Source organism: Camelus ferus, chromosome 12 (assembly GCF_009834535.1).
Source record: "Camelus ferus isolate YT-003-E chromosome 12, BCGSAC_Cfer_1.0, whole genome shotgun sequence".
Lineage (NCBI taxonomy): Eukaryota > Metazoa > Chordata > Mammalia > Artiodactyla > Camelidae > Camelus > Camelus ferus.
In genome coordinates, this window is record NC_045707.1 from 64,760,569 (window position 1) to 64,787,299 (window position 26,731).

Sequence of the window (26,731 nt, forward strand, 5' to 3'; positions counted from 1 at the left end):
TAACTGTCAAAACTGACTTCTCAGCAGTCCATCCTGATCACGCCTTTCTCCTGTGACTGAAAACACTATGCTGCACACCGGAAACTGACACAACACTGTAAACTGACTATACTTCAATTAAAAACAGGGTTAAAAAGAAAAAAAGAGAAATATTGGCTGAGATTATAAGAATGAATTAAGTTACTTTAATTCTCATGAAAAAAAGAAAAACACTCTATGCTGTACTCCAGAAACAAACACACTGTAAATCAACTAAACATCAAACAAACAAACAAACAAACAACAACAAAAACACCCCCCCCTTCCAAGTCTTTGGACTTTCCTCTCAATACCTGGCCTTTCATTCTCCATCTCCTTCCCCTGCACCTTCAACACAGGGGATCCCAAGATTCTGCCCACGGTTCTCACTCCACGTGTTCCCAGGATGCGTTCTTTCTCTTTCCCTCATCTGCAGCTGGTGTGCTCGTGTTTCCCAGATCTGTGTAGCACAGACCTTGACCTCTGGCTCCTGAACTACCGGTCTGTACTTCTAACTCTTTCACGCGTCTTCTGGATATCGTGTGAGACCCTCAAATTCAGCACAGTCAGAGCTGCACTATCCTCTTCGCACACTCAGCCACATTTGACACATCCCTTTTCCTCATCACTCACATGGTCGTTAAGCTCTGTTGACTGCAGCTCTAAATGTCTTTCTGATAGACCCTTCCGTGCGCTACTTCTGTTACTACTACTACCCTCAAAATGCTTTACCAGGACGGACCTTTCCGAGTTCTTGATCTGGGCAGACTCTCCACCTCTCTGAGCCTCAGTTTCTTCATCTGTGAAATGGGGATGACCATCTCTGACTTGGGAGCACTAAAAGGGGTGATGGGGGTGGAAGCCCCTCCCCACCCCACTGCACTGTACCCATCCCAGGGTCACCCTGATCACCCGCACAGTACAATGGTGTCAACAGGAACCACACTTTCAGGCTATTTAAGCTAAGAAGTAAATGTCACTGGCAACATTATTATCATCATTACATTTCACATCAATATAAGAGAGGGCAAGCAAATGGTTAAGAGAGGGGTTTTACTTTATATGAAAAGTGTCCGTTTCACTTAAATATGTCAAAAGGTGTCTTTAAGATGCAGTTTTCTGCATATAAATCAATAAAAAATGTTAAAAAAAAAAGATGCAGTTTTCTCATCTGTCAAATGGGGCAGGTATTTAGAACTATTGTAAGAAATTTGGTGCTCGAAACAAAACATTATTCACAATGGTTGGCACATGCTAGCCACTCAAAAATGTATTTTTTTTCACTCAGTCCTCTCCTCCTCCCACCTCTGAGCTGGAGCTCCCTGCCTTCACCCCACCGGTCCGCTCCCGTGCACACGCAGCTCGCAGCCCAGTTACTTTCTAAATCAGTCTACTCAGGTCAGTCTTTGGTTCCAAAAAACAAAAAAACAAAAAACAAAACTTTCCACCAATTTTCATTGCCCGTATGACAAAGACCATCTCCTGAGTATGGCATTTATGATCCTTTAGAAACCTAACCCCAGGCTACCTTTCCAGCTTACAGACTTACCGTTCTTGATTATATAACCTGTACACCTAACGTACCTTACACCGTCAAGCTTGGCTTCTTTACGGCAGCCACCCCCACCTTCAAGGTCTTCCTCCCTCTCATTTCTAGCTGATGAAGTCGTACTCACATTTGCATAAGCATCTGTTTCCCCCAATAGAGTCTAATTCCTTGGAAACAAAAGCCCCTCCTTATTGTCCTGGCACACTGCAGTCGCTGATTCATTCATTCACCAAGCACTGTTTAAACTGAGAACCAGGCGTGGTGCTAAGTACCAGGGATACAAAGCCAAAGAAGACATGGTGCGCACCATTAACCATAGACAGTCTGGCTGGGGAGACGGGCACACCAGCAAGTCCAGCCGAGGGTGACGGGTGAGAGGACAGAGCACCGGCTCTCCATCCCGGTCATATATTAGAATCCCTGGAATCACTTTTTTACAATGTTAATATTGCCTAGGTTCAACCACCAAAGATTCTAATTTAATTGGTCTGTGGTGCATTTTTTAAAAAACTCTTTTGGCATAGTTACGAGTGCAAGGATTGCAAGTCTCTGAGAAAGGGCCTTATACCGAACACGAGAGATATACGTTGTAGCTGGCACTTTAAGTTGTTCCACAGATTCTGCCCCCTTTCCATACACGGTTCCTCCACATGACTTTGGAGACATTGCCTATCTCCATCTCAAACATACCAGGAGAGACAGGTTTCTTTCGGCCTTTGGACACTGCTGTGTCTGGCTGTGACATCTGGAACCACAGCAACCATAATGTATCCATGAGGGGAACCATCTGGAGGTAAAACTGAGATCTAGAAAGGAGTGGCATTCTTGCTGACACTGTTAAGCTGTTGTCTCAAGCTACTCCACTGTTGATCTACCTGTGCATTTTCGGATGGATGAAATAATAAATTTCCTAATTGCTTATGCTACTTGGAGTCAGTTTTCGGTTGACCTAGAGCAGATAGCATCCTAAATAATACACAAATAAATGAAACTTGGAGATCAAGGAAAGCAGCCCAGCAAAGGTGACATCCGAGAAGAGTCTTCAGCAAGGCAGTCATGAAGCAGGAGGAGCAAATATAAAGGCATGGGTATAAAAGTGTAAGAGATTCTTGGAATTTCACACAGTTCAGAATGGCTATGGCAAAGAATATGAGTATGAAGGTGCGGCTGGAGGGGAGGGAGTCTGAGGCGAGAATCTGAGGAGGCTTGGATGCTGTGAATTAGAATACGGCCACCAAACCTTTGCAGCTCCTTCTATTAAGAAGCAGAGTCTAGGGGGGAGGGTAAACTCAGTGGTAGAGCATGTGTATAGCATGCACGAGGTCCTGGGTTCGATCCCTAGTACTATTAAATAAATAAATAAATAAATAAATAAATAAATAAATAAATAACCTAATTGCCGCCCCTCCACCGCCCCCCCCAAAAAAAAGAAAAAAAGAAGCAGTCTATTACCATATGATCCAGCAATCCCACTCCTGGCCATATATCCATAGAAAACTGTAATTCTAAAAGACACATGCACCCCAATGTTCACAGCAGCACTATTTACAATAGCCAAGACATGGAAACAAGTTAAATGTCCATCAACAGATGACTGGATAAAGAAGATGTGGTATATATATACAATGGAATACTACTTAGCCATAAAAAAGAATGAAATAATGCCATTTGTAGCAACATGGATGGACATAGAGATTATCATACTAAATGAAATAAGTCAAACAGAGAAAGACAAATATTATATGATATCGCTTATATGTGGAATCTAAAAAAATGGTACAAATTCTATTTACAAACCAAAAACAGACTCATGGACACAGAAAACAAACTCTGGTTATCAAAGGGGAAGGGGTGGGGAGGGATAAATTAAGGGTTGGGGATTAACAGACACACATTCCTATACATAAAATAGATAAACAACAAGGTCCTACTGTATAGCACAGGGAAATATATTCAATATCTTGTAATAACATATAGTGGAAAGGAATCTGAAAAGAAAAAAAATATGTACATATGTGTATGTATAACAATCACTTTGCTGTACCTGAAACTAACATTGTAAATCAACAACACTTCAATAATAAAAAAAAAATTTTTTTAAAGAGGAAGAAGAAGGAGGAATAGGGTCTATTTCAACACCCATGAATCTGGCTGGCTTCATGACTTGCTTTGACCAACAGAACATGTCAAAAGTGATGTTATGTGAGTTCCACAGCCGGGGGCTGGCTCTCCTTAAATGCTGTCTTGGGGCTGCCATGCTGTAAGGAAGGCAGTCTAGCCTGCTGGAGGATGAGAGGCCGGTGGAGGAGAGCTGAGGTGCTTCAGCTGAGCCAGTACCACGTGCTGGGCATGTGAGGGAGGAGGCCACCCCGGACCAGGCAGCTCGTCCAGCCATCATCTGACGGCACATGAGCCCCGGAGGGACCAGCAGGGTGGACTTCCAGCCAACCCACAAAATCATAAGAAGTAATCAAGGACTGTTAGTCGGCCGTGAGATTTAGGGTGGCTTGGTACACAACAAATATATCTGATGACTTTACTCTGAAAACTGTGAGGGGTAACCTGATCAGGCTCACGTGTAGGACGATCGCTTTGGCAGCAACACCAAGAATGTACTGGAGTGGGGCACAGGGTGGAGGCAGAAGACTACTGTGTCTATTGCGCTGAGAAAGAATGTGAGTGTGAACTAAAAGTGTGGCAGAGGGAAGGTGAGGAAGAGTTAATCCAGGGGTAAAATCAACATGATGGTGAGTACCAGTCGTAGAGTATAAAGCAGAAAAGTGAATTAAGAATTACTCAGAGTTTCTGGACTAGCTAGATGAGTGGACAATAGGCCATTCACTAAGAGAAGGACTATGGGGGGAGAAAGGTGAGACACGGTAGTGTAACAGCCAAGATGAGATGTACAGCATGGAGCTGTGAAAACTCACTGAATGTTTGATGAATAAATCCCTATCATTAATCTGGGTGCCTACTGAAATACTCTACTCCAGGAGCCATTGTTATTGGGCATAACCTGAGTTCTCTCTAAGTCGAGTTTTCATGGTGTGAACTCATTTTATGGATACTTGGTCAGAATAAAAGGAAAAGAAAAGGTAAGATTTGACATTGTCCAAAATGCTGATAAATCTGCACACTGTTCAGTGTACGTGCATCAATCTGTAATTCGCAGGGAACATTATTAGTATACAATGTTCCTGCCTAAAGGCACTTTCTTAGTGTATCCAGAGGGTAAACTCCATGACACAAGTTCTCCCTTTTTTCTTTTTGGCCGACAGATTTTTCTCACACGACTCCCATCCTGCAAAGAAGGGGTTTCCCTCACTCCATGCTGGACAGAGTTGAGTCCATCTCCAGGCTGTATATTTCATCAACTGAGCACCATCTATGATTTACGAATAGAATACGCTACAGAGGCTACAAATAATTAAAATATGCAGATGTAAATATTGGCTTACCTTTGAAACTGATTAAAATAGCAAGTAAACGGCTGGGAACCAATCTCATCCTTCCAGTACTGTTGCCAGTTCATCACACTTTCCAAGTTCTTCTGATTTTCTCTCTTACAGGGAGGGATATAGGAGCACTAACAAAACAGAACACAGAAAGCAAACCTATTATTCTATAGAATATTGAAATATAGTCCTTTTTAAACAGAGAGATGGCATTACGTGGATAGTAAATCTAATTCTGACCTACTTAATTTTTAACACAATCAAACTGAAACTGCTAAACTTGTATTTTCAGATATCAAATTTGGTGCACTTATAGAAAGTATTCCAGTAATAAAAATACAGCCAGAAATAACTTTCAGTCATTACAGTATAAAGATATTTTATAAACAGTTATAATGTATCAGTGAATTGAACGTATGCTATACTCTGAAAGCATGAGGGCTTGCTGATCAACCAAATGGGCTTAAAGAAAAAGTTAATTTGTCCCCCGTTTCTAATGGACCTTGGTATTTTTCCTCTTCCACTTTTACCTAACAGATCAAGCAGAGAGCTCTCCTCTGACACTGCTCTCAACCACTAAAACACTCCAGGCTCCTTCTCTTACATTCTTTTGCACAAACAAAATCAACAGAAAAGTTCTTCTCACGTATATAAAATTGATGCATTTGGCTAATGGATGACCTTTCCTGGCCCTGCCTCTGACAGAGCAGTTCTCTCTGAAGAGAATTTATTACCCTAAGCAGTATACACTCAGCAGAATCAGAAAACTGCCCTTAACCCTAGACGTGAAAATTACCCCTTAGCATTCTAATCCATTTCCTCCAGGTTGGTCTTTGATAATGATGATGATCACGGAGACGAGGCCGGCTCCCGGTCACTGAGCGCTCACGATGCCAGACACGGTGATAAGTGTTTAACAGGCCTGACCTCCTGCACTTCCGACAACAAGCCTTTAGTGAGCCCCATTTTACAGGGGAGGAAACTGAGACTTTGGTCAGCTCTACGACTGGGACTAGAGTCTGCTGATTCATCACATTCCACTCTCAGATGTTTAACCGAGGTGTCTGCTATTAAGGAGCAGGGAAAAAATTCATTAGCTTTATAGTATAATTTGAGCTGCGTTATTTTACAGAATATAACTTGTCAGTACCTTCTCACTATTTTCTGGTAAAGTACAAACTTTTTAGCGTGATGGACAAAGCTCTTCGTGATCTGGTCCTTGCCTGTCCTCGTCCTCACTTAAGTCTTGGATGTGGTCGTACAAAAGCCTCTGTTCCCAGCTCTGCCACATGCTGCCTCACCTACCTCGTGCTGTTCTGTCTTCTTTTAATGCCCTTAGTCCCCTTCTTTCCTTTTTTTTTTTGGTGGTGGGGGGGGTGGAGAGAGATAATTAGGTTTATTTATTTATTTGTTTGTTTGTTTATTTAATGGAGGTACTGGGGACTGAACCCAGGACCTCATGCATGCTAAGCACGCACTAACCACTGAGCTGTACCCTCCCACCTGGTCCCCTTCTTCCAAGTTGCAGTTCTGGGCGTCTGTCTGGGGGAGCCTTCTCTTTCTTACTCCACAGTTTAGTCCCCTGCACTTGCGTTGCCACAGATGTTGCACCCGGCACTAACACAGCTGGAATCACCCAGTACCCTATTTCTCTGTTTAATGTCAGCCTCCTCGGTTTGCTGGCAAGCTGGGACAAACGCTATTTTTCTCTCTTCTGTATCTTTACTCTTAGGGCTATGCCTGCTAACAGTGAAGTTCCAAAAATGTCGGTAGAATTAATTAATAACAACACACTTAGATAGATTTTTATTCAAGATGATGAAGCTATTTCCGCATCTCATATGAGGGTAAACATCTTAATAAACCAATATAAACACATTTTAAATTTTAGTGAATTTGGTTATTTTCTATCACATTTTAAATTTTAGTGAATTTGGTTATTTTCTATTATATGTAAGAAACTCAAAACATGTTATGCAAATATTGTCTCAATGACGGAATCACTGCATATTTATCCTCTGCCTATAGTTTCACTTCTATTAATAACAATAACACAAAGCTAAAAAACTCTGTGACGTTACGAATTTTGAGTTCTTCCAAAGTAGCGGTTGGGCTTAGAAGCAATAGGAGACCATTAGACCAGGCTACCGTCGTGGTATTTGTTATATGTTTGAGCTTGAGTAAATTATTTCCTTTTTCTGGATTTCATTTTTTCTAATCTGTTAAATCTCCAAACTAATTTCTAGCTCCACATCTCTATGATTCTCTTCTCAGAGGTCTGCCAAGAAAGGACTCAGCAGAAGGCAGGACTACAAACCTTGCTGCAGTATTTTTCCCAGGAGTGATCCCTGGAGAGATGGCTGGGGAGGCTGAAGACACCACCATTGCAGGCAGCAAGAAGGATGCGTGTGGTAGGTCTTGACCTGGGGACCTGTATCTGCATTAGGAAAATGTTCATAAGGGGCTTCTGATTTTCCTTTTGCTTATTTCCTCTAATGTGCTGGACATTTCCTTTCCTTCTATTAAATATTCTTTTTCTGTATCATGGTCAATTAGTTTATAAAGCGAGAGTTGGTGTAGGAAGGAGAAATTTCTAGATTTGCAGGCAGAAGCTGTGAGGTGTGAAATCTGAAAAATTCATCAGAGCTCTTTTTACAATGGGCATACAAAAGGTTCGCGAAACATACAAGAGGTGTACTCAACATTTTAGGGAGTTAACAACCTACAACCAGGTGTAATTAAAGGAGATCTTAAAATGTGGCAAGTCAACCAGTTCGAATTCTTTACTATTCAGTTTGGGGGTGGGGGTAGTGGAGAAATGGATTTAAAAGACATGTCTCTACTGAATGACACCCATATGATCTGACCAGGGGAATCACACCTATATGGGTCTGAAAAAGACAGACAAAAACTTTCACTGAGTGTACAAAGTTTTGTACTAGGTATGCTGTGATTTTGTGTTGGACACAAGGAATGTTTCTTGCCTTTAGGAAACTCTGAGCTGCCATGGATGGATTTTTGGAAGCAAAGTACCCTTTCACATTGGGCAAAATAACCTGTGATCCAAATTCAAGTGTTTTTCATGCACTGCATTCTTTCCAAAGAGGATCATAGATTAAATAATGAGCTTATGACACTCCAGCAACTTCTAAAACACATCGGCTTGAAAGGAAAATTGTTAAAAGGCTAAACTTTATGCGCTTAAAAATCATTATTGTTTATATCGTTTTTTGACAAATGCTTAATAATTTATTAGAGATTTTTAAAATTCCTAAAATGTATAATTCAGCATGTAACAAAGATTAAAATAAGAAATTAAGCACATCATTTTGTTATATTAAAGTTCTGGCAAAAGTTTGGGCTTCCTCCAATGTCCTTTTTTGTTTTGTTTTGTTTTGTTTTTATTTTTAATTTTTTTAACTCCTTTATTGTGGTATGTTATATCTTGATTGTCCACTTAGTTTGTCTTTAAAATTTCTGTGAAGCCTAACTCAGATTCTCCCTAGATTCCTTCTCAATTTTACTTGTAGTAGATCAGTGTAGATTGTTAGAATTTTCAAATAAGCTATAAATGAAAATTCAAAGCAGTGTTCTCCAACAAAAGCTATCAATCATAGAAACTTTCCTTTCCAGGTTGTTCAAGCCTGATGGTTTCCAGGCACCATAATGGCTCTTCCATGAATGTCCCTCCTTTGGGGGAAGGGCACAAATAATAATGCACATCATATGATGATGATCATCATTATCATCATCATGGCCAACATTTATTAGACATCACATTAATCCAAGTCTCACTTAATTCAAATGAACAACTATTAAAATCATCCCCATTTTACAGATGAGGAAACCGAGGGACAAAAGGGTTTAAGAACACTTTCCTTAGGTTACAACAGCAAAAGGAATAGCTGGGATTCAAACCCCAGAATATTCTCAACCACTGCACCTCACTGCCTCCTATGTCTCTATCTTTAGGGCTTCCCAGTTTTCTCGCCTTGGAGTCCACTGATTTGGGGGTAAGGGAGATGTCCTGACTTCTGCAACCCTCTCTTGGAGAACCAGGGTAATGTTTCTTTGGGACTGGAATTGGTGTAGTCCTCCTGAGGACTGATAAGCAATCTGTTGCAGCCCTTTGTTTTCCGGTACATTGCAAGAGAAATGCATTGGAAGTCTTTGTTTGTTCCCTCCTGTCTCAATTTGGCTTCAGGGTTGGTTTTTGGTGCCACAGATGTAATTTCACTTAGGGGAATTTATAGACACAATGTCTTTGGTGATGGAGGACAATAAGCATTCCCTTGGAGAAACTTCTTCATACAGTGCTGACCTCTTTGGTTTTTCATCTGCAAAGGCAGCGTCTAATATCATTATCACCCAAATAACCTTCACTAGAGTCTGTGTCATTTGCTGCCTAAACTTGCATGAAAACACTTTCCTTTAATAAGTCAGGAGAAAGAGGCATGTGATGAAATATATTTGTTTAACGCCTACCATCTAGAAAGAAAATTCGACTTTTGCATTCATGACGAAAGTTGACAGAATCGAGGGGGCTATTCTGAATATATGAACGGAAAGCCTTCTAGTGAGTTTATTTGGGGACGGCACTATCACCATTTGACTTGAAATATTTGATTACGTACATATTGCCATTTCTTCTCCATCATCTCATTTTAGGGCTCGTCAGATTGGTAACAGCATTCTTTTCCAGCCCACCACAATGAATTTGTGTTTTAATAGAACCCTTTTTGAATGGGTTCTTTGTGATAAGTGTCTTGAGGACTACACTTCAGTCAGGTGGGCAGAGCAGGCAAAATTCACTTTGTTCCTTAACTGAGTCATTAACAAAAATTACTGCACAAAACACGTGGTCTATTTAACTAAACACTGGGGACCAGGTTCTATGTTAGGCATTATCTAAGAAAGAGAAATGAAGAAACTTTTGGGGTTCCAGCTTCCTTCGTGACTTGGTTAGGGAGGGGAGTATTGAAAGACATACTACTGGAATGGGTTTAGTGGGCTACATACAGACTAAATAATTTCCAAGGTAAATTTCATTAGAAAACGAATTCTTAAAACATTATCCACTGGAACACAGGTGTAATTATATATTGAATACCATAATCCCACATTTTATGAAATCCTGTAAGACATCTCTGTGTCAGCTATGATTTGTAACTTTAATGACATTTCTGACAATATAAACATATAACCAGAAAAGCATCATGGAATAAAAAGTGTAACTGAGTCATTTATAAACTCCACAACATTTTACATGCCTCAAGAATTCATTGTGTGCATATGCCACACGCATGCGCACACACACACACACACACACACACACACACACACATTCCTTATGAATGTAGGTTAATTGAACAAACACATACAAAATTATACATCAGCTAAAAAATTAAAATTCTAGGGCAAGGTGGTTCCAGAACAGGCACCCACATCTGAAAGCTAAATGAAAATAATCTTATGGAAAAATCTGAAGGTCAAATAAAGGCTCAGAAAATGTGAAAAGTAAGGCTAACTAAGACTAGGAGATGCTATCATTAATTTTATGCTAAACTCATACTGTCTTTAGGTATGAACCAAATCAACATCATTCTTGATATTAGAGAACGATCTCTTTTCATTATCAATCTCAAAAACTTCATAGATAACAGCGCGAAATAATACACATCTGTATCTAAATGTTTGTTTCCTATTAAAATTCAAACTCTCAGTATGCTCACTCCCCATCACCACAGACTCAAACACGTTAATCTTTCAAAATAGTCAATAAAAGGCGTTGTAAAAAGACTACTAAATAAATATCTTAAAGAAAAAAAAAAAAGACTAGGAGATGCTAAATGAGCTCTTCAGAGAGAGCAGGCTGGGCGGGCACAGAGTGGTGCCCGGACTAGAGCAGTGTTTGTGGAAGTATGTTCCATGGGCCACTGGACTGTCTGTCAAAAAGCTCCCCCCCCCTCACCTACTGAGCATCTGATTCAGTTGGACTAGGAATCTGCACTTTTAACAGCTCCCTTTCTGCCTTGGAATGACAGATTTTTTGGAGTTGATAGTTCACGCAGCAAGCAATGCTTGATTGCTGAGCACTGGACAGGAAACAAAGATGAGCTGCTGCTTCCTGCCCCGCTTCTTCCTCCCTCCCCAGGAGCATGTACAGCAAGGACAGTGGGTTTACAAAGTGCTTTGTGATTACAAAGGAGGAAGTGAAGATTTCGAAAATTTCGGCTAGGGGTATGAGAGGAGGCTTCACACAAGAGACGATGTGATTGTGTCTTTAGGGGCCAACGGGATTTTGCTTCTCAGAGAATGCGTTGGGAAAGTGACATTCCAAAAAGCAGAAAATAGAATGGGAAAGATTCTGTGTATGGATGTTCCAGAAAGATCGAATCACCTAACGCACTTGAAGGCTGGTGGGCTTGGGAGATGACACAAAATACCCAAGTTATCTGAGCTACCACTTACGAAGAACTGTCCCTCTATCCTTAGGTGCTTCTGTGACAAGCCACTCCCTCCCTTCCGCAGGGTATCCCCACCCACCCCGCCCCCCACAACGCTCCTTCACTCAGAATGTAATTATTATGCGTTAACACAACATCTGCAGTTTTGTGATTTAACAATATCCGTTTAACTCCTGGATTCAAGTAGACTGCTAAAGCTGGTGATCTTATTAAAACTGAGAAAAGTTTGGAATGACATTCCACTTTCAAGAGAAAACATTTCATTCCACTTTAGAATTAGAAAATAAAATGTGGTCAAAACAGTAAAAAAAAGAAAGAAAAGAAAAGAAAAATAGTGTCTTTGCCAAAAATAGAGGTCAATTCTAAATAGAAGGAGGCAGATCAAAATAGGAAGTTTTAATCTGGAAGAAACTCAACAGTGATTATTTATAACAAGCATGGGAGTACACTTAGCAATTTGGTCAATGGCTTATGATAACTTAAAATCCTTGAGGAGATGGCCAATCCTCTTACGAACGTACACAACATTGAAATGAAATAAAACTTCTTAAACGCTCATGCATGCCTTCAGATATGCCTCACTGATGGCATTATTTGTGAACTGTATTGTGTATTGTAAGGTACACAAGTTCAATGTGTATATATATGTAGACAAATATTCAATAAAATATAACAATCATTTCTGCATGAATGAGGCCAACAAGCCCTGCCCCTGGTAAGTCCCCTAGAACCAGGACTGATAGACGGTGGTGATGCAAAATCGATGCTTCCTATTTGTGGTGGAATTTATTTTCCAAAGATGGCTGTATCAATATCCATCCCAATGTCCACACCCCTACAATGTGACACTGACACTCCTCTTTTCAGGGCTGTGGGTTTCCCTTCCCTAGAACATGGATGAGTTTGTGACTGATTACAGAGGAAGTGATGCTACGGGACTTCCAAGGCTAACTCAGAAAAGGTGACATAGCTTCACCTGCATCTCTCTTTTGGGGATGCTTGCCCTTGGCACTCTGTCGCTGTGCTGTGAGGAACCCCAAAGCAGCACATGCAGAGAGAGCACACGGAGATGCCCGTGTGCAGAGGAACCAAGGTCCCCCAGTCAACAGCCAACATCAACTCCCTGGCGTGGGATTAAGTGCGCCTTCAGATGAATCTAGCCTCAGCCTTCGAGTCTGGGACCTCAGACATCATGGGGCAGAGGTCAACGGTCCCCACTGTGCCCTGTACTTACGACCCACAGACTTTGTGCACATAATAAAAATGATTTGACCCACACGATAATCTCTGACAGTGGCTAAGAGATCATAGGACCCCTTGGACTAAAAAGGTGGGAATCCCTTAAGGTTTTCCTTCATCCACATACCTGAAAAAAACTTGAGGCTTGGTACATGGGAGTCCAGTGAGTCACTGTGATGGAAGACAGGACTCCTTATCAAATCCCCAGCCCTCAAGCTCCTTGAATGAAGGGGAGGCTGTTTATCCTTGAAAAAGAACCTCAAGTAATGCCCTTCTCCCACCCTCCCCCAAGAGAACACGCAGCCATTCACAGCTGTGCAGTGGGGAAGGGGCAGACGCCGAGTGTATCATTGGACACTGGCTCTGTGCTAACCCTAACCCCTGGGGCCCCTAAGTATGACTGCTCAGACTGCGGGCTCATGGGGTCAGGGGCAAAATGGAGTTTTGACCCAAGTTGGTCCGGTGAGTCCATGAACTCTCCTGTGATTGAGATTCTGAATGTCCAGATGCAATACACATGCTTAAAACACTGGTCCTAATTCCTACCTTGACCTCTTATCCATAGAGAGAAGGCTATTATAGTGGGTAACTCTGAACCAACCTCCTTCTTCCCCAAGTAGTCACTACTGCATCCGTAGGGAAGTCACAGAGCTTATAGGAGTGGGGATTCCCCAAACTTTCCTACCACATTCCCATCTGCCTTGCCTATTTGGCTCTTGAAGAAGACTTATGCAAGTCCTGGAGAATGACTGCATCGTTCAGTGAATCAGCGGTGACCCCACTTTTAGATGCTGCTTCAGATACAGTCTCTTTACTGAAGCAAATAAACTCATTCATTTGCTCCAGTCAATTCTAATTCTATGGCAACTGATCTGGCCAAAGCTACCTTCTCCATCCTTGGGACAGAGAGCCCAGAGACTGATTTTACCTGGCAGAGACGGTGTAGGCTTCGCTGTCTTCCTCAGGTCTACCTCAGCTCTCTCTGGACGTCATGCTCTAGTGCACAGGGACCTTGACCCCCTCAACCCTCCCACAGGACATCACACTGCCTGTACACTGATGATGTCACGCTGATCGGAAATCAGGGAGCACAAAGTGCCCTAGATTACTTGGCAAAGCAGAAGTGTGCCGGGGGGAGGAAAATGCAGTGGCCCGTTGCTTCGGTGGTGAGTCTGGGGGCCTGGGGGTGCCGGGAACTTCGGGCTGTCCCCTCCAAAGTGAAAGGCAGGCTGCAGTGCCTTTCGCTCCTTAAAACTAAGGAACAGGCACAATGCTTGATGGACTCCTTTTATTTTGGAGGAAACATTAACCCACATTTGGGATTGCTCCTCTGACCCCTTACTAAGAAGCTTGTAACCCTGCCAGTTTGCAGCGGTGGCCAGAGAAGAGCCCCCTCCAGTTACTCCAGCTGCAGAAAGTTCTCTTGATTGACTTGGCCTCCAATGGGGTCTGTGACAGCCTGGCGAGTGGGGGAGAAGGTGTGATATATGGAGTTTAAAGAGAGTCCTGGTAGCATAAATCAAACCATGGTAATTGGTCTATTTTTTAAAAAAATTCATTATTAGAGAATCATCATATCTTCCTATGGTTTGACATTTATTGGCACAGTATTGATGAAAGTATTCACTTGAAATCATTTTAACTTTTCCTATATTTGTGGTTATCCCCTCATTCTTGTTTCTAATTTTGTGTTTTTGGAAAGCATTTCTTTGGTAACTAGCTGAGAATTCATGTCTGCACTTATCTTTCTGGGGAAAAAAAAAAAAAAGACGATCCTGCACTCCTTGAAAATGTTCAACATTATCTCCAATGGAAATTCTGAAACGCTGCAAAATTTTAACGCCATAAATTTGTGTTGCTGATTTTCCACCAATTGGTTCTGCAAAAATCAAATTAAGTTTCAGTTGAAAAACACTGAAGGGCGAAGTGGTTGACATCAATCAGAAGAAAACAGACATCAGTACTTCCCATGGGGGTGGGAGACAGAGCTGGGTGAAGGAAAGCTCAGTGGATGGAGGAAGGAGAGGCCCCCTCAGGTCTAAGCAGTAAGTGCACCCCGTTCCCCAATACTGTGTGAAGCCCTCTGACAACTGCACCAGGAAGTAAGCCTGAACCCAGCAGGCATTTCCTTCACCACTGCATCCCCAGAATGGGGAAGAGAACCTGCCACATGCAAGAACCCCAGAGACGTCTGTTGAATTAATGATTCTACAGCTATATCTGGGTGGGGGCAGGTAATTAGGTTTATGTATTTATTTATTTATTTTAATGGAGGTACTGGGGATTGAACCCAGAACCTTGTGCATGCGAAGCACACGCTCTACCACTGAGCTATACCTCCACCCCCCCCACCCCAGTCAATAGATACTTTTAAATGATGCAACCTGTGGAAGATTTGTCAAGTAGGCATCTTCCCACCAGCTATGAAGATCAAGGAATGGAGAGTCAGAGATACTGAGGTACCAGAAACCGGGCTGTTGCCTCAGTATTACCAATAAAGTTTGTGACAAAGTCTCCAAACTCTTTCCTCATCCGTGAAATTCCTCCTACTACATGCCTCAGTCATTACCCGTGCAAAAGGCAAAGTTTATTTATTCCACAAGCGTTGGCCAATTACACCTTCTTGGATCATTTTGTATGTTATCTACAATCCTCAGTCTGTGAAGAAACTGAGGCGCAAGAGGTTGCTGAGTGACTGGCCCACAGGTACCCACCTAGATTCGGGTGTGGGCACCTGGATGTGGACACCTTGGCCTTTTGCATTAAATCGGGCAGTTTTTAAATGCTTGCTATGTGTGCAGCTCTGCCCTGGACACTGCTGGTGAAGCCCAAGGTGGTCCCTGAAGTGGGGACTGTAGGAAAGGCTTCTCATTCCTCCAACATAGTGCCGACGCAATGGTACAGGCGAGGTGGGTATTCAAGACAACACACCACGTTTCTCAAGGAAGTAGCTTCATCTTCAATACACTGATCCTCTCAGTCATATTATCTGTTCCCTCCCCATGTGTTTCACAGAGCACTCATTTTAAAGTAACGTTTCTGGGTTCTCTCTCATTACAAACGTAAGCCATCTTTACTGGAGGAAATTTAGAAACTGGAAGTAGTCAAAAAGAAAACTAATGCTGTGTGTATGTGTATAGGTAATGAATACATAAACACAAACATGTTTTACTTTCTTAAATATGGAATCATGCTGTTTCAAAAACTACCTTTTTGTCAATAACATGCCATAAACATCTTTTGGTTTATATGTATATATATATATATATATATATATATATATATAATTGAGTGCATTATATTTCATCATATGAATGTAAATCTATGTCAATGCCTTCAACCAGTACCATATTATCTGACATTTAGGTCTCAGATGGTTTACCATTTTTAACGATGTTGCAAATAATACATTCACAGCTATATCTTTCAACAACTCTACAATTTTTTTCCTGTACCGTGTATTGCTAGAAATAATAGTACTGGGTCAAAGAGTACACATATTGTACCAGGATGAACAGTGTCTTCCCCCAAATTCATGTCCACTCAGAACCTCGGAATGTGACCTTATTCAGAAATACAGTCGTTGCGGATATAATTAAGATGAAGTCACGGTAACTTACGGTGGGCCCTAAATCCAGTGACTGCTGTCTCTAGAAAAGAAAGGAGAGTGAGCTACAAAATATACACACAGAGGGAAGACAGCCCTGGGGAGACGGAGGCAGAAATCATGGGAGTGATGCAGCCGCAAGCCCGAGGATGCCCAGCACCGCAGGGAACCACCATTAGCCAGGATGAGGCAAGGGAGGATTTTTTTTCCTGGAGCCTTCAGGGGAAGAAGGACCCTGCTGACATGTTGATTTTAGATTTCTATCCTCCAGGACTGTGGAAGAATCAGTTTCTGTTGTTTTAAGCCACCCAGTTTACAGTACTTGGTTACAGCAGCCCTGGGAAAACAACACATGGATTTTCCCGGATTCTGGTATGTTTTTCCAGTTGCTCCCTGGCAGAGTGCTGTCCCCAGCAGTGTGCAAGACTGCCACACCCTCACAGCCTTACCAGTGTAATATGTGCCATCTTGATAGGCAGGGAAAGTATCTCAACATTGCATTGATTAATATTTCTTTGACTGTTAGTAGATTACACAGGTTTTCCATGTGTCTGGTTAGTTGTCATTCTTCACTGAACTGCCTGTCCATGCTCTTGGCTGGTGTATTACTCAGGGTTCCACAGAGAAACAGAACCAGTAGCGTATATTTAGACATACAGAAAGACTTATTCTGAGGACGTGGCTCAGGAGCTAGTGGAAGCTGAGAAGTCCCACGATGTGAGACCTGGGAAAGCCGATGGTGTAATTCAGTCTGAGTCCAAAGGCTTGCGAATGAAGAGAGCCAGTGTCACGGCTCAGTTCAAGCAGAGAGCAAATTTGCTCTTCCTCTTTTTGTTCCATTCAGGCTCTCAGGAGATTGGCTAATGCCCACACACTTTGGTAAGGGTGATCCTTTACTAAGTCTATTGTGTCCAATGCTGATCTCTTCCAGAAACAGGCAAACCCAGAAATAATGTTCTGCCAGCTATCCGGGCATCCCTCAGCCCAGTCAAGATGACACAGAAAATTAACCATCACACTTGGTGTTCTACTGAAGAGATGATCATTTACTGCTAAGAGCGCTTCACATAATGAGTTTTGAATCATTTCTCTACCATGGTGCAAATATTCTCTCAAGTTAGTCATTTTTCTCTCAATTTCAACGTTTAAAAAAATATATTTAAGTTTTTTCTTATTATGTCATGAAATAAATCAATGTACTCTTTTAAGATTTCCATCCTTGTTATCATGCTTAGAAAGGCTTTATCTACCGTCTAATCATTTACCTATTTTTTAACATTTTCATAGTTTATTTTTGTACATTGAAATTTTACTCCATCAAAATTATAATTTCATTTTAATTAAATGTATATTTTATTTTCATTAAATATTTTTCTAAATAATTTTTAAGTGTTTCGCAAAATAAATTTTATTTGGAAAATTAATATTTTTAAACACATATTTTTCCAAATAATAGGGAAGTTTTAACCTCTTTGCATGTTATTTGAAATGCCAAATTTGCAGAGGAAATCTTCCATCAACATTATTTTTTGGTAACAGCTTTACTGCAATATACTGACATACCATTCAGCTGACCCCTTTAAAATGTATAATTCAGTGGTGTTTGAAGTAGATTCACAGAGGTGTGCAACCACAATCACAATCAATTTTAGAATGTTCTTATCACCCTGGGAAGACACCCTGTCTGCACCCTTTAGCTGTCATTCTGAATCCTCCTATAAATTTCCCTGTTCTAGACATTGCATGTAAGCGGAATCACATGTGATCTTCCATGTCTGACTTTCCACACTTAGCATATTTTCAAGGTTCATTCACGTTGCCTGCATGTATCAACACTTGATTCCTTCTCATGGCCAAATAAGGTCCCTTGTACAGATGTAGCACATTTTGATTGTCCATTCACTAGTTGATGGACATCTGATTTGGTTCCACCTTTTGGCTATTCTGAATAATGCTGCTATGAATAGTGTTTTCATTTCTCCTGGGTATATACCTTGGAATGGAGCCGCTGGGTCACATAGTCATTCTGTTTAACTTTTTGAGGAACTGTCTAACTGTTTTCCATGTGGCTGGAAATCTTTTACATTCTTATTAACAATATATGTGGGTTCTAAATTCTCCACACGCTCATCAATACTTATTGTCTTTCATTTTTCAATAGTCACCTAGTGAGTTGAAAATGGAACCCTGTTGTGGTTTTGGTTTGCATTTCCCTAATGACTGACGATGCTGAACATATTTCCATGTGCTTACTGGCCATTTGTATACCTTCTTTGGAAAAATATCTGTTCCCATCTTTTCCCTATTTTTAAATTAGGCTATTTGCCTTTCTGTTATTGTTATTGAGTTGTAAAGGCTCTTTATATCTCCTGGATATTCAACCCTTATCAGACGCTATGATTTGCAAGTATTTCCTCTCATTCTGTGGTTGTCTTTTTCACTTTCTTGATGCTGCCCTTCAAAAGCACAAATGTTTTTTTAATTTTATTTATGTCCAATTATCCTTTTTCTTTTGGGTGCTTGTGCTTTTTGTGTCATATTCAAGAAACGGTGCCTAATTCAAAGTCATAGAGATTTACACCTGTTTTCTTCTAAGAGCTCTACAGTTTTAGCTCTTACAGTCAGGTCTCCCATGGATTTGAATTAATTTTTGTACATGGTGTGAAACAGAAGTCCATCTTCGTTCCTTTGTATGTGGATATACAGCTCTTTGTTTCAGCACTATTGGTTGAAAAAACTTTTTTCTTTTTTTTTCTGTAGAATGCTGACACCCTTGGCAAAAATCAATTATAAATGTTTGCATTCATTTCTGGATTCTCAATCCTGTTCTCTGGATTTAGAATCTATTCCATGAATGTCTATCTTTATGCCAGTACCACACAGTCTTGAATCCTGCAGCTTTCTAGTAAGGTTTAAAATTGGAAAAGTGTGAGTCTTCCAACTTTGTTCTCCTTTTCGAGACTGTTTTGGCTACCCTGGGTCCCGTGCACTTGCATCTGAATTTTACGATCAGCTTGTCAATTTCTCCAAAAGAAAACTCAGCTGAGGTTTTGATAGGGATTGTAATGAATCTGTACACTAATTCGGGGAGTGCTCCCATCATTACAGCATTAAGTCTTTCAATCCATGAACAAAGGATATCTTTATTTAGGTCTTCTTTCATTTCTTCCAACAGTATTTTGTCGTTTTCAGGGTAAAAGTCTGATATTCTTCCATTAAAGTTGTGAAATATATTCCTAAGCATTTTATTATTTGATGTTCCTGTAAATAGAATTGTGTTCTTCATTTCACTTTTGGATTGTTCACTGCCAGTGTATAAAAATATAATTGATTTTTGTATATTGATCTTGTGTCCTGCAACCTTGCTGAATTTATTAGGTCCAATAGCTTTGTGTGTATGTGTATGTGTGTGTGTGTGTGTGTGTGTGTGTGTGTATTCTTCAGGAGTTTCTGGATCGTACGATTTGTGAATAAGGATCCTTTTATTTCTTCCTTTCCAACCTGGCTGTCTTTTGTTTCTTTTTCTTGCCTAATTTCCCTGACTAGAACCTCCAGTACAATGTTGAACAGGAGTGGCAAAAGCAGACATCCTTGTCTTGTTCTTAATTTTAGGGGGAAAGCTTTTCAGTCTTTCATCATTGAGTGTGATATTAGTTGTGGGTTTTTCTTAGTTGCCCTTTATCAGGTTAAGGAAGTTCCCTTCTATTCCTAGTTCGTTGATTTTTTTTAAGTCATGAAACGATTTTTGTCAATTTTTTCTGTATACATATATACATGATTTTTTGTCTTCCATTCTGTTTAACCAAACTTGCATTCCTGAAATATATCCTACCTGACGATGGTGCATAATTATAAACTCTTCCCACAAAACAAGAAGAGGAGGGAATACATACCAACTCATTCTATTACTATGATACCAAAAGCAGGCAAAGCTGCCACAAGAAAACTACAGACCAATATATCTTACAAATACAGATGCAAAAATCTTCAACATAATGCTAGCAAACCAAATCTAGGAACATATAAAAAGGATTATACATACCATGACCAAGTTGGGGGAATGGGGAATGAGCAGTAATGTGTATGAGATTTCTTTTGGGAGTGATGAAAATATTCTGGAATTAGCAATGATGTTTGCACAGCTTTATGAGTATACAAAAGTACGTGCAGATTAAAAGAGCAAATATTACAAAACTTGTATTATATCTTATTCTTTTAAAAAAGGAAGCTGCCTGCCCTTTATTTTCTCTTTCACTCTTCTTACTGCATAAAAGGCAGACATTATGCAAGTTAGTAAAAACATGTTAAGAGATGGTAGCGCAATGAGATAGTGAGAAACTGGGTGTTCAGATGACCTTCCAGATCAGAACGGCACAGCACCACAGACTACCTACAAGCTCAGACATTTACAAAAGAAAAAACTAGTACCTGCTCTGTTTAGGTCACTATTATTAGGTTCCTACTAAAGTACCCCATCCGATCCTAATTAATTCAATTAGATTGTTTCTACTTTTTCACTACCACAAACAGTTCTGCAATGAAATCCTCATATATATTTCCTCGGATGCGTGCTACAGTTTTTTTTAAGGTAAACACCGTGAAGTGAAATCTTTGTCATTTTACTTGGTTGTCACAATGGTTGTCCGGTACGCACAATTTAGTTACACCTTAGCATGCTTGATTATTTTCTTAACTGGCTGAACCAATTTTCCAGGAATGAGAAGACTTAACATTTTCTCAAATCCTCACCAACATCTGGTCTCATGAAACATACTAAGTTTTGCCAGTATCATAGGTGTGAAAGTGGTATTCCATTATTGTTGTCACTTGAATTTCCCTGAGATTATTGGAATTGAGCATTTTTTCACATTTATTGGCCACTTAAATTTCTTTCATGAATTGACCGTACATTACCTTCACTCATTTTCCCATTATGTCATATGTCATTTTGTTAATGATTTGTAGACATTTTCATAAATGCTGGATAATCTTGATGATTACCTGTTTTGCCATTAACTTCTACTAGTCTGTGGCTTACATGATCACTTTGTTTATGATTTTAGTCTTATGACAGTCATTAGTTTAATGTGCTCAAATGTATCAATATTTTCCTTTTACGATTTGTTTTTTCAGCCTCATTTAAGAAAATACTTCTTAGGCTTGTATCATGAAGATATTTTCCTATTCCATCTCCTGGAAGTTCTATAGTTTTCTTTGCACATTCAGATTTTATTCCATTTGGAATTTATTGTTATGTGAAGTATATACAAATTTCATTTCTTTCTTATGTAGAGCTAATTGTTCAAGCATCATTTTTCATAAGCTCATTTTTTCCCTGATGAATTTCCCACATCTTCTATGTCTGTCAGTAAAATTTAATCATTTCTAGTTTAATTTCACTGAGTCTATAATCTTAATTATTTCTCTCCTTTGAAATTTGTTGAGGCTTGCTTTATGGCCCAGAACATGATCAATTTTGGGAGATGTTACATGGGCACTTGCTACGTTATTTTATATATGTCAATTGGGTCAGTTGTTAAACGTTACTCAAATCTGCTAGGTATGTATTGATATTACTTTTGTCTAACTGTTTATCAGTCACAAACAGAAATGTGTTAAAATTTCTCATCATGATAGCCTTGTATATTTCTCTCTTGAGCTATGTCTATGTATTTCTTCTTTAATTTCTTTGTTTTTATGTATTTTGAGGATATATTTTTAGGTATATCCCAATACAGGATTGTTACATTTTGCTGAATTAACTTTTATAATTATAAAATGTCCTTTTTGATCTCTAATAACAGTTTTGCCTCAAAGTCTACTGTGTTTCATATAATACAAGTACTCCAGCTTTTCTTTCTTCATTTTCTTGGGTTGATGTTTTTATGGTGTATATGTTCCAGTCTATGATCTCTGTCTTTTAATTGGAAGAGTTAGTCCATTTATATTTAATATAATTATACATTTGGGTTTAAATCCACTGTCTTTTTTTTTTTTTCATTTGTTCCACCTGTCTACATTCTTTTTTTTTTTTTCTCTTTCCTTGCATTCTTTTAAACTGTTTGCTTTATATTATTTCATTTCCCCCACTTATTAGCTTGGTAGTTATACACTTTTTTACTATATAAGTTCTTGAATTTCAACACAGAACTACTAAATCAGAAATGGGGATGGAGTTTCTACTTCAGTGGGTTTAGGATGGGACTTGAGAATGTGCATTTCTAAGAAGCTCACAGATGATGCTGATGCTTCTTGTCCATAGATTACACTTTGAGAACCACTGGTTTGGAGGAAGAAATTGACTAGGTATAAGAAGATTAGTGAAGACATACTGTAACAATCAAAGAAAACAATGGCTTTGACTAGGATGGTGGCAGTGAAAACTGAAAAAAAGTATTACTTGATACATTATTAAAAGTATCATTAACAAAGTATTATAACAGAGAAAATGATACCATTGATGGAAACAAAAGATTCCAAAATAGAAGTAGGTTTTAGAGAGATAAAGATGATTTTTTTTGTCATTATTATCCTTTAAATAGAGAAAACAGAAAGTAACTAAAATCAGAATAGAAGATTTAACTCTCACTAAGCAGCATTATTGTCTGGTTTTCCATGTTTTAGAACTATTTTAAAATAAAGTTGTACCAATTAAGACAATTATATTTGTTACACAGGAAAAACTAGATTACACTTCTAGGATTTAGGATTTAATTTTCTAGGATTTAATTTCCTCTAATGAGATACAAACATCAATCTATGCTGCTGCAATACTGTTAGATTATAACTAGTAAATTGGATGGATAAGGTTTCAAAGTCCATTTGATTTACTGCATCAATTAGATGAATGGTACAGAAAAACTGGATGAAAGGATATTTCTTCACATGTGCTTTAGTATATAGAGATCTTCTAGTGCCCTAATCTGAATTCTGTTGCTCAACCAAGCAAATACAGAAAATAAATTTGCTTGAATTAGTTTACTTACAAAAATGTTCACAAATTTAAATAATTAATAAACACATGGTTTTCAACTTTATAACAATGGTTATTTTAAAAGAAAAGAGGGTATTACTATAACTCAAAAGTACAAATTTTTACACATTGATTTACGTACCCTAGAGAATACCAAAAGCACAGCATGAGAATAGTTGGAAACATATGTAATATTAAGAACCATTATGTTCAGTATTTTACTGTGAATATTTATGGTAATTGTAATGTGAACGTACTGTTTATTCAGGAACTCAACTGAACATGAAATTCTGCTGAAGACTGAAAAAAAAAATTAAACCCAAGGTAAATAAAACTTGAAAACTTCATTGATAAATGAGGACCAAAAACATTTTATAGAGAAAAAACTGACAACTCGTAAAAGGCTTTATAATTCTAAGGCAAGTTTGTGATAAAATAGATGCATTTCCCCCCCAAACTATAAAACGTACTGTAACGTAACAAATCTCTCTTGTAAAAGAAAAAAGTTTTGATTAGTAGTTGAGATACATAACTTTGCAAGTTTACAAATAACTGACATTTTCATAGACAGCATCCACACACGGAAGTGAGAGATGGATCGTGATAAATACCCTCAGACAGGAAGACCCTAGCAGCCTGCAGATTAGACTGTTTCTGAAGAACTGTAATACAGGTGGATATTATCTGACCAAGTTTGTAAATATCTAGTCACATTAGTCACCTACTCAAAAGCTTTCCCTGGCTTCTGTCTCAATATCCTATTGCTGCTAAAACATAAACTTAGTAGCTTAAAACAACACAGAAGTATTATTCTACAATTCTGGAGGTCAGAATTCCAAAGTGGGTCTCACTAGGCTAAAATCAAGGCACCAGCTGGGCTGCATTTCTTTCTGGAGGCTCTAAGGGAGAGCCCATTTTCTTGCCTTTTCCCACTTCTTTGGAAAAGGGGGCTGCCTGCCTTCTTTGGCTTGTGGCCCCCTCTGTTTTCAAATCTGACAACAGTCAGTTGAGTCCTTCTCAAATTGCATTGCTCTGACCTACTCTTCCACATTTAAGGACCCTTGTGATTACACTAGACCACCAGGATAATCTCCCTAATTTAAGGTCAGCTGAGTAGCAATCTTAATGCCCTTTTGCTGTGTAACAGAAGGTAGTCACAGGGTCTGGGGATTATGATGTGGACATTGTTGGGAGGGGCATCGTTCTTCCTACCATGCGTCCTGATGTCTGCAAACCCACCCTGTCTGTCAGGTCCTCTTCATTACTGGCCCTATTCACTCTCCTACCTTCCCCCCAGGGCTCTGCTCTTTGTGCCTCGCGTTCCAGCCATACCAGTCTATCTGCTGATCCCCCAACACACGCCATACTGGCGCAGCTCCACACCTCTGCTCCTACGTTTTTTCTTTCTTGACATTCTCCTCCTTCTTCTTCACCTTTCTGTCCAGGTTGAAAATTTTATTCATTCTCAGAATTTCAGGGCAAATGTTTCATTCTCCAGGAAGCTTTTCCCTTAACCTTTCTCCTCTGTAGACACGCAGGTCCTGTTGTTTGGACTTCCCTGTAGAACTTGGTGTTTGGCTTGACTTGACGCTTACTTGTGTTCTTATTGCCTCTGCTAGGTAATGATCTCTTGGTGGGGCAGAACCGTGGATTCACCCTCACCGGTATGTCAGTTAGGCATGTCTAAAACAGAACCCTTGCTGTTCATGCACACTCCTCCAAAATTACTCTGCCTTCAGTCTTCCTAGCTAATAAAATCATCCCCCTTCACCCAGATGTGCTTGCCACAAACCTTCGAGTCACCCTCGCCTTTTCTTTCCCTCATTCCTCATATCCAGTCCATCACTGCCTTGGACCTTATCAATGCTACCTCCTGATCTAAGTCACCATCACCTGTCCTACTGGACTCTCTGTTTCCAATCCTGCCTCTGATGCTGTCACCTCGCACAAGTGAGCATGTGCACACGTGCGCGCACACGCACACACACACATTTTATTCTCATCTCAGCAGCCAGAGGGATCGTTTCCATTTTTGAAAATCTAAGTGTGATTATATCTTGGTCCTGCTAAATGTCAGATAGCTTAGCATCATGTTTAGGCTAGAATCCAAAGTCCACATAATGCTCTTTTTTTTTTTTTAATTTTATTTTTGTATTGAAGTGTAGCCGATTTACAATGTTAGTTTCAGGTGTACAGCAAGGTGATTCACTTATACATATACATACATATATATTTTCTTTCCAGATTCTTTTCCATTATATATTATTACAAGAGATTGAATATAGTTCCCTGTGCTATACAGTAGGTCCTGGTTGTTTAACTATTTTATATATAGCAATGTGTGTCTGTAAAATCCTTATAATGTTCTACAAGGCCCCAGCCTCATTTGACACTCATCTCTGCTGGCTCATCATGGTCCAACCTCACCGTCATCCTCACTGGTCCTCACACGGGCGTGGTAATCACTTTGCCTGAGGGCCTTTGCACCTGCTGTCCCCTTAGCCAGTGGAATACTCTTACTCCAGATAGCCACATGATTCACTCCTGTATGTCCCTTAGGCTTCTGATCATCCTCTCATGTTCTTTGGGCCTTTGTGGAAACATCACTTCACCAGAGCCATCTTCCCGACCACCCCATGCAAAAGAGCAGCCCCTCGTTCCTCCTACCACAGTCTATACATTGATGCTGCTTGAATTTTCTCTACATACTTATCATTATAGGACATTATGTTATAAATCTACTTCTTGTTGGTCACTCCACTAAAATGTAGGGCAGACACTTTGTTTTGCTCTGTATTCTTGTCTTAGAACCGAGCAACACGCACAGCACAAAGTGGACACTTAATAAGTATTTCTTAAATGAACTCATCTCTGTATGTCCTCCTGTTTCTTGCTCAGTTCTTTGATCATAACAGATGCTGAAGAAGTATTTGCAGAATTAAATGTTACATACACCCTCAAAATTACTTCATAGAACCACCAGAGAAAAAACCACCACGGTAAGCCACTTTTTCATGGAGAAATAAAGATTGTAGAAAAGTTGTCACAGTTCAGATCAGCCTTTTGGTACTTAGTTTCGATACGAGGGCTCTCCCTAGAGCACATAGTACATCACACTGAACATTTAATTCAAGGATGGAGCTCACAGCAGACCATACTGTCTGCACAGTGAGGGCGTGCGTGCTGGTGGGGCGGGGCCACCGGGTGGATGTGAGCGATATTAACAAGATGGCTAAGCCACAGTCCTTAGTTACATCCAGTTTCCAGGGATACACAAAGCCTGAGTGAGCCCTTTTCTGGTTCTTGCCTAAGTTTCTCTTCTCTTCAATGCATTTCTCTTACTTTTATAATAGTAGTGGTTTCTTAGAAACACACTTCTGTCCTGTTTCTAGGTTTTTAATATCAGAGAAAAAAAACTCAAAG

General features: G+C 39.8%; 1 protein-coding gene and 1 non-coding gene across 2 annotated transcripts in view; both read right to left on the reverse strand.

The window, feature by feature from the left end:
* Positions 1-26,731, reverse strand: part of KCNMB4 (potassium calcium-activated channel subfamily M regulatory beta subunit 4) — a 53,971-nt gene that overhangs the window by 22,843 nt on the left and 4,397 nt on the right. The window contains exon 2 of the mRNA XM_032493770.1: positions 5,026-5,153. Within this exon, the coding sequence (XP_032349661.1) occupies positions 5,026-5,153 (128 nt within the window). The remainder of the gene's footprint in view (positions 1-5,025; positions 5,154-26,731) is intronic.
* Positions 14,998-15,069, reverse strand: TRNAA-CGC. The gene has a single exon. It is a non-coding gene; the product is annotated as a tRNA-Ala (tRNA).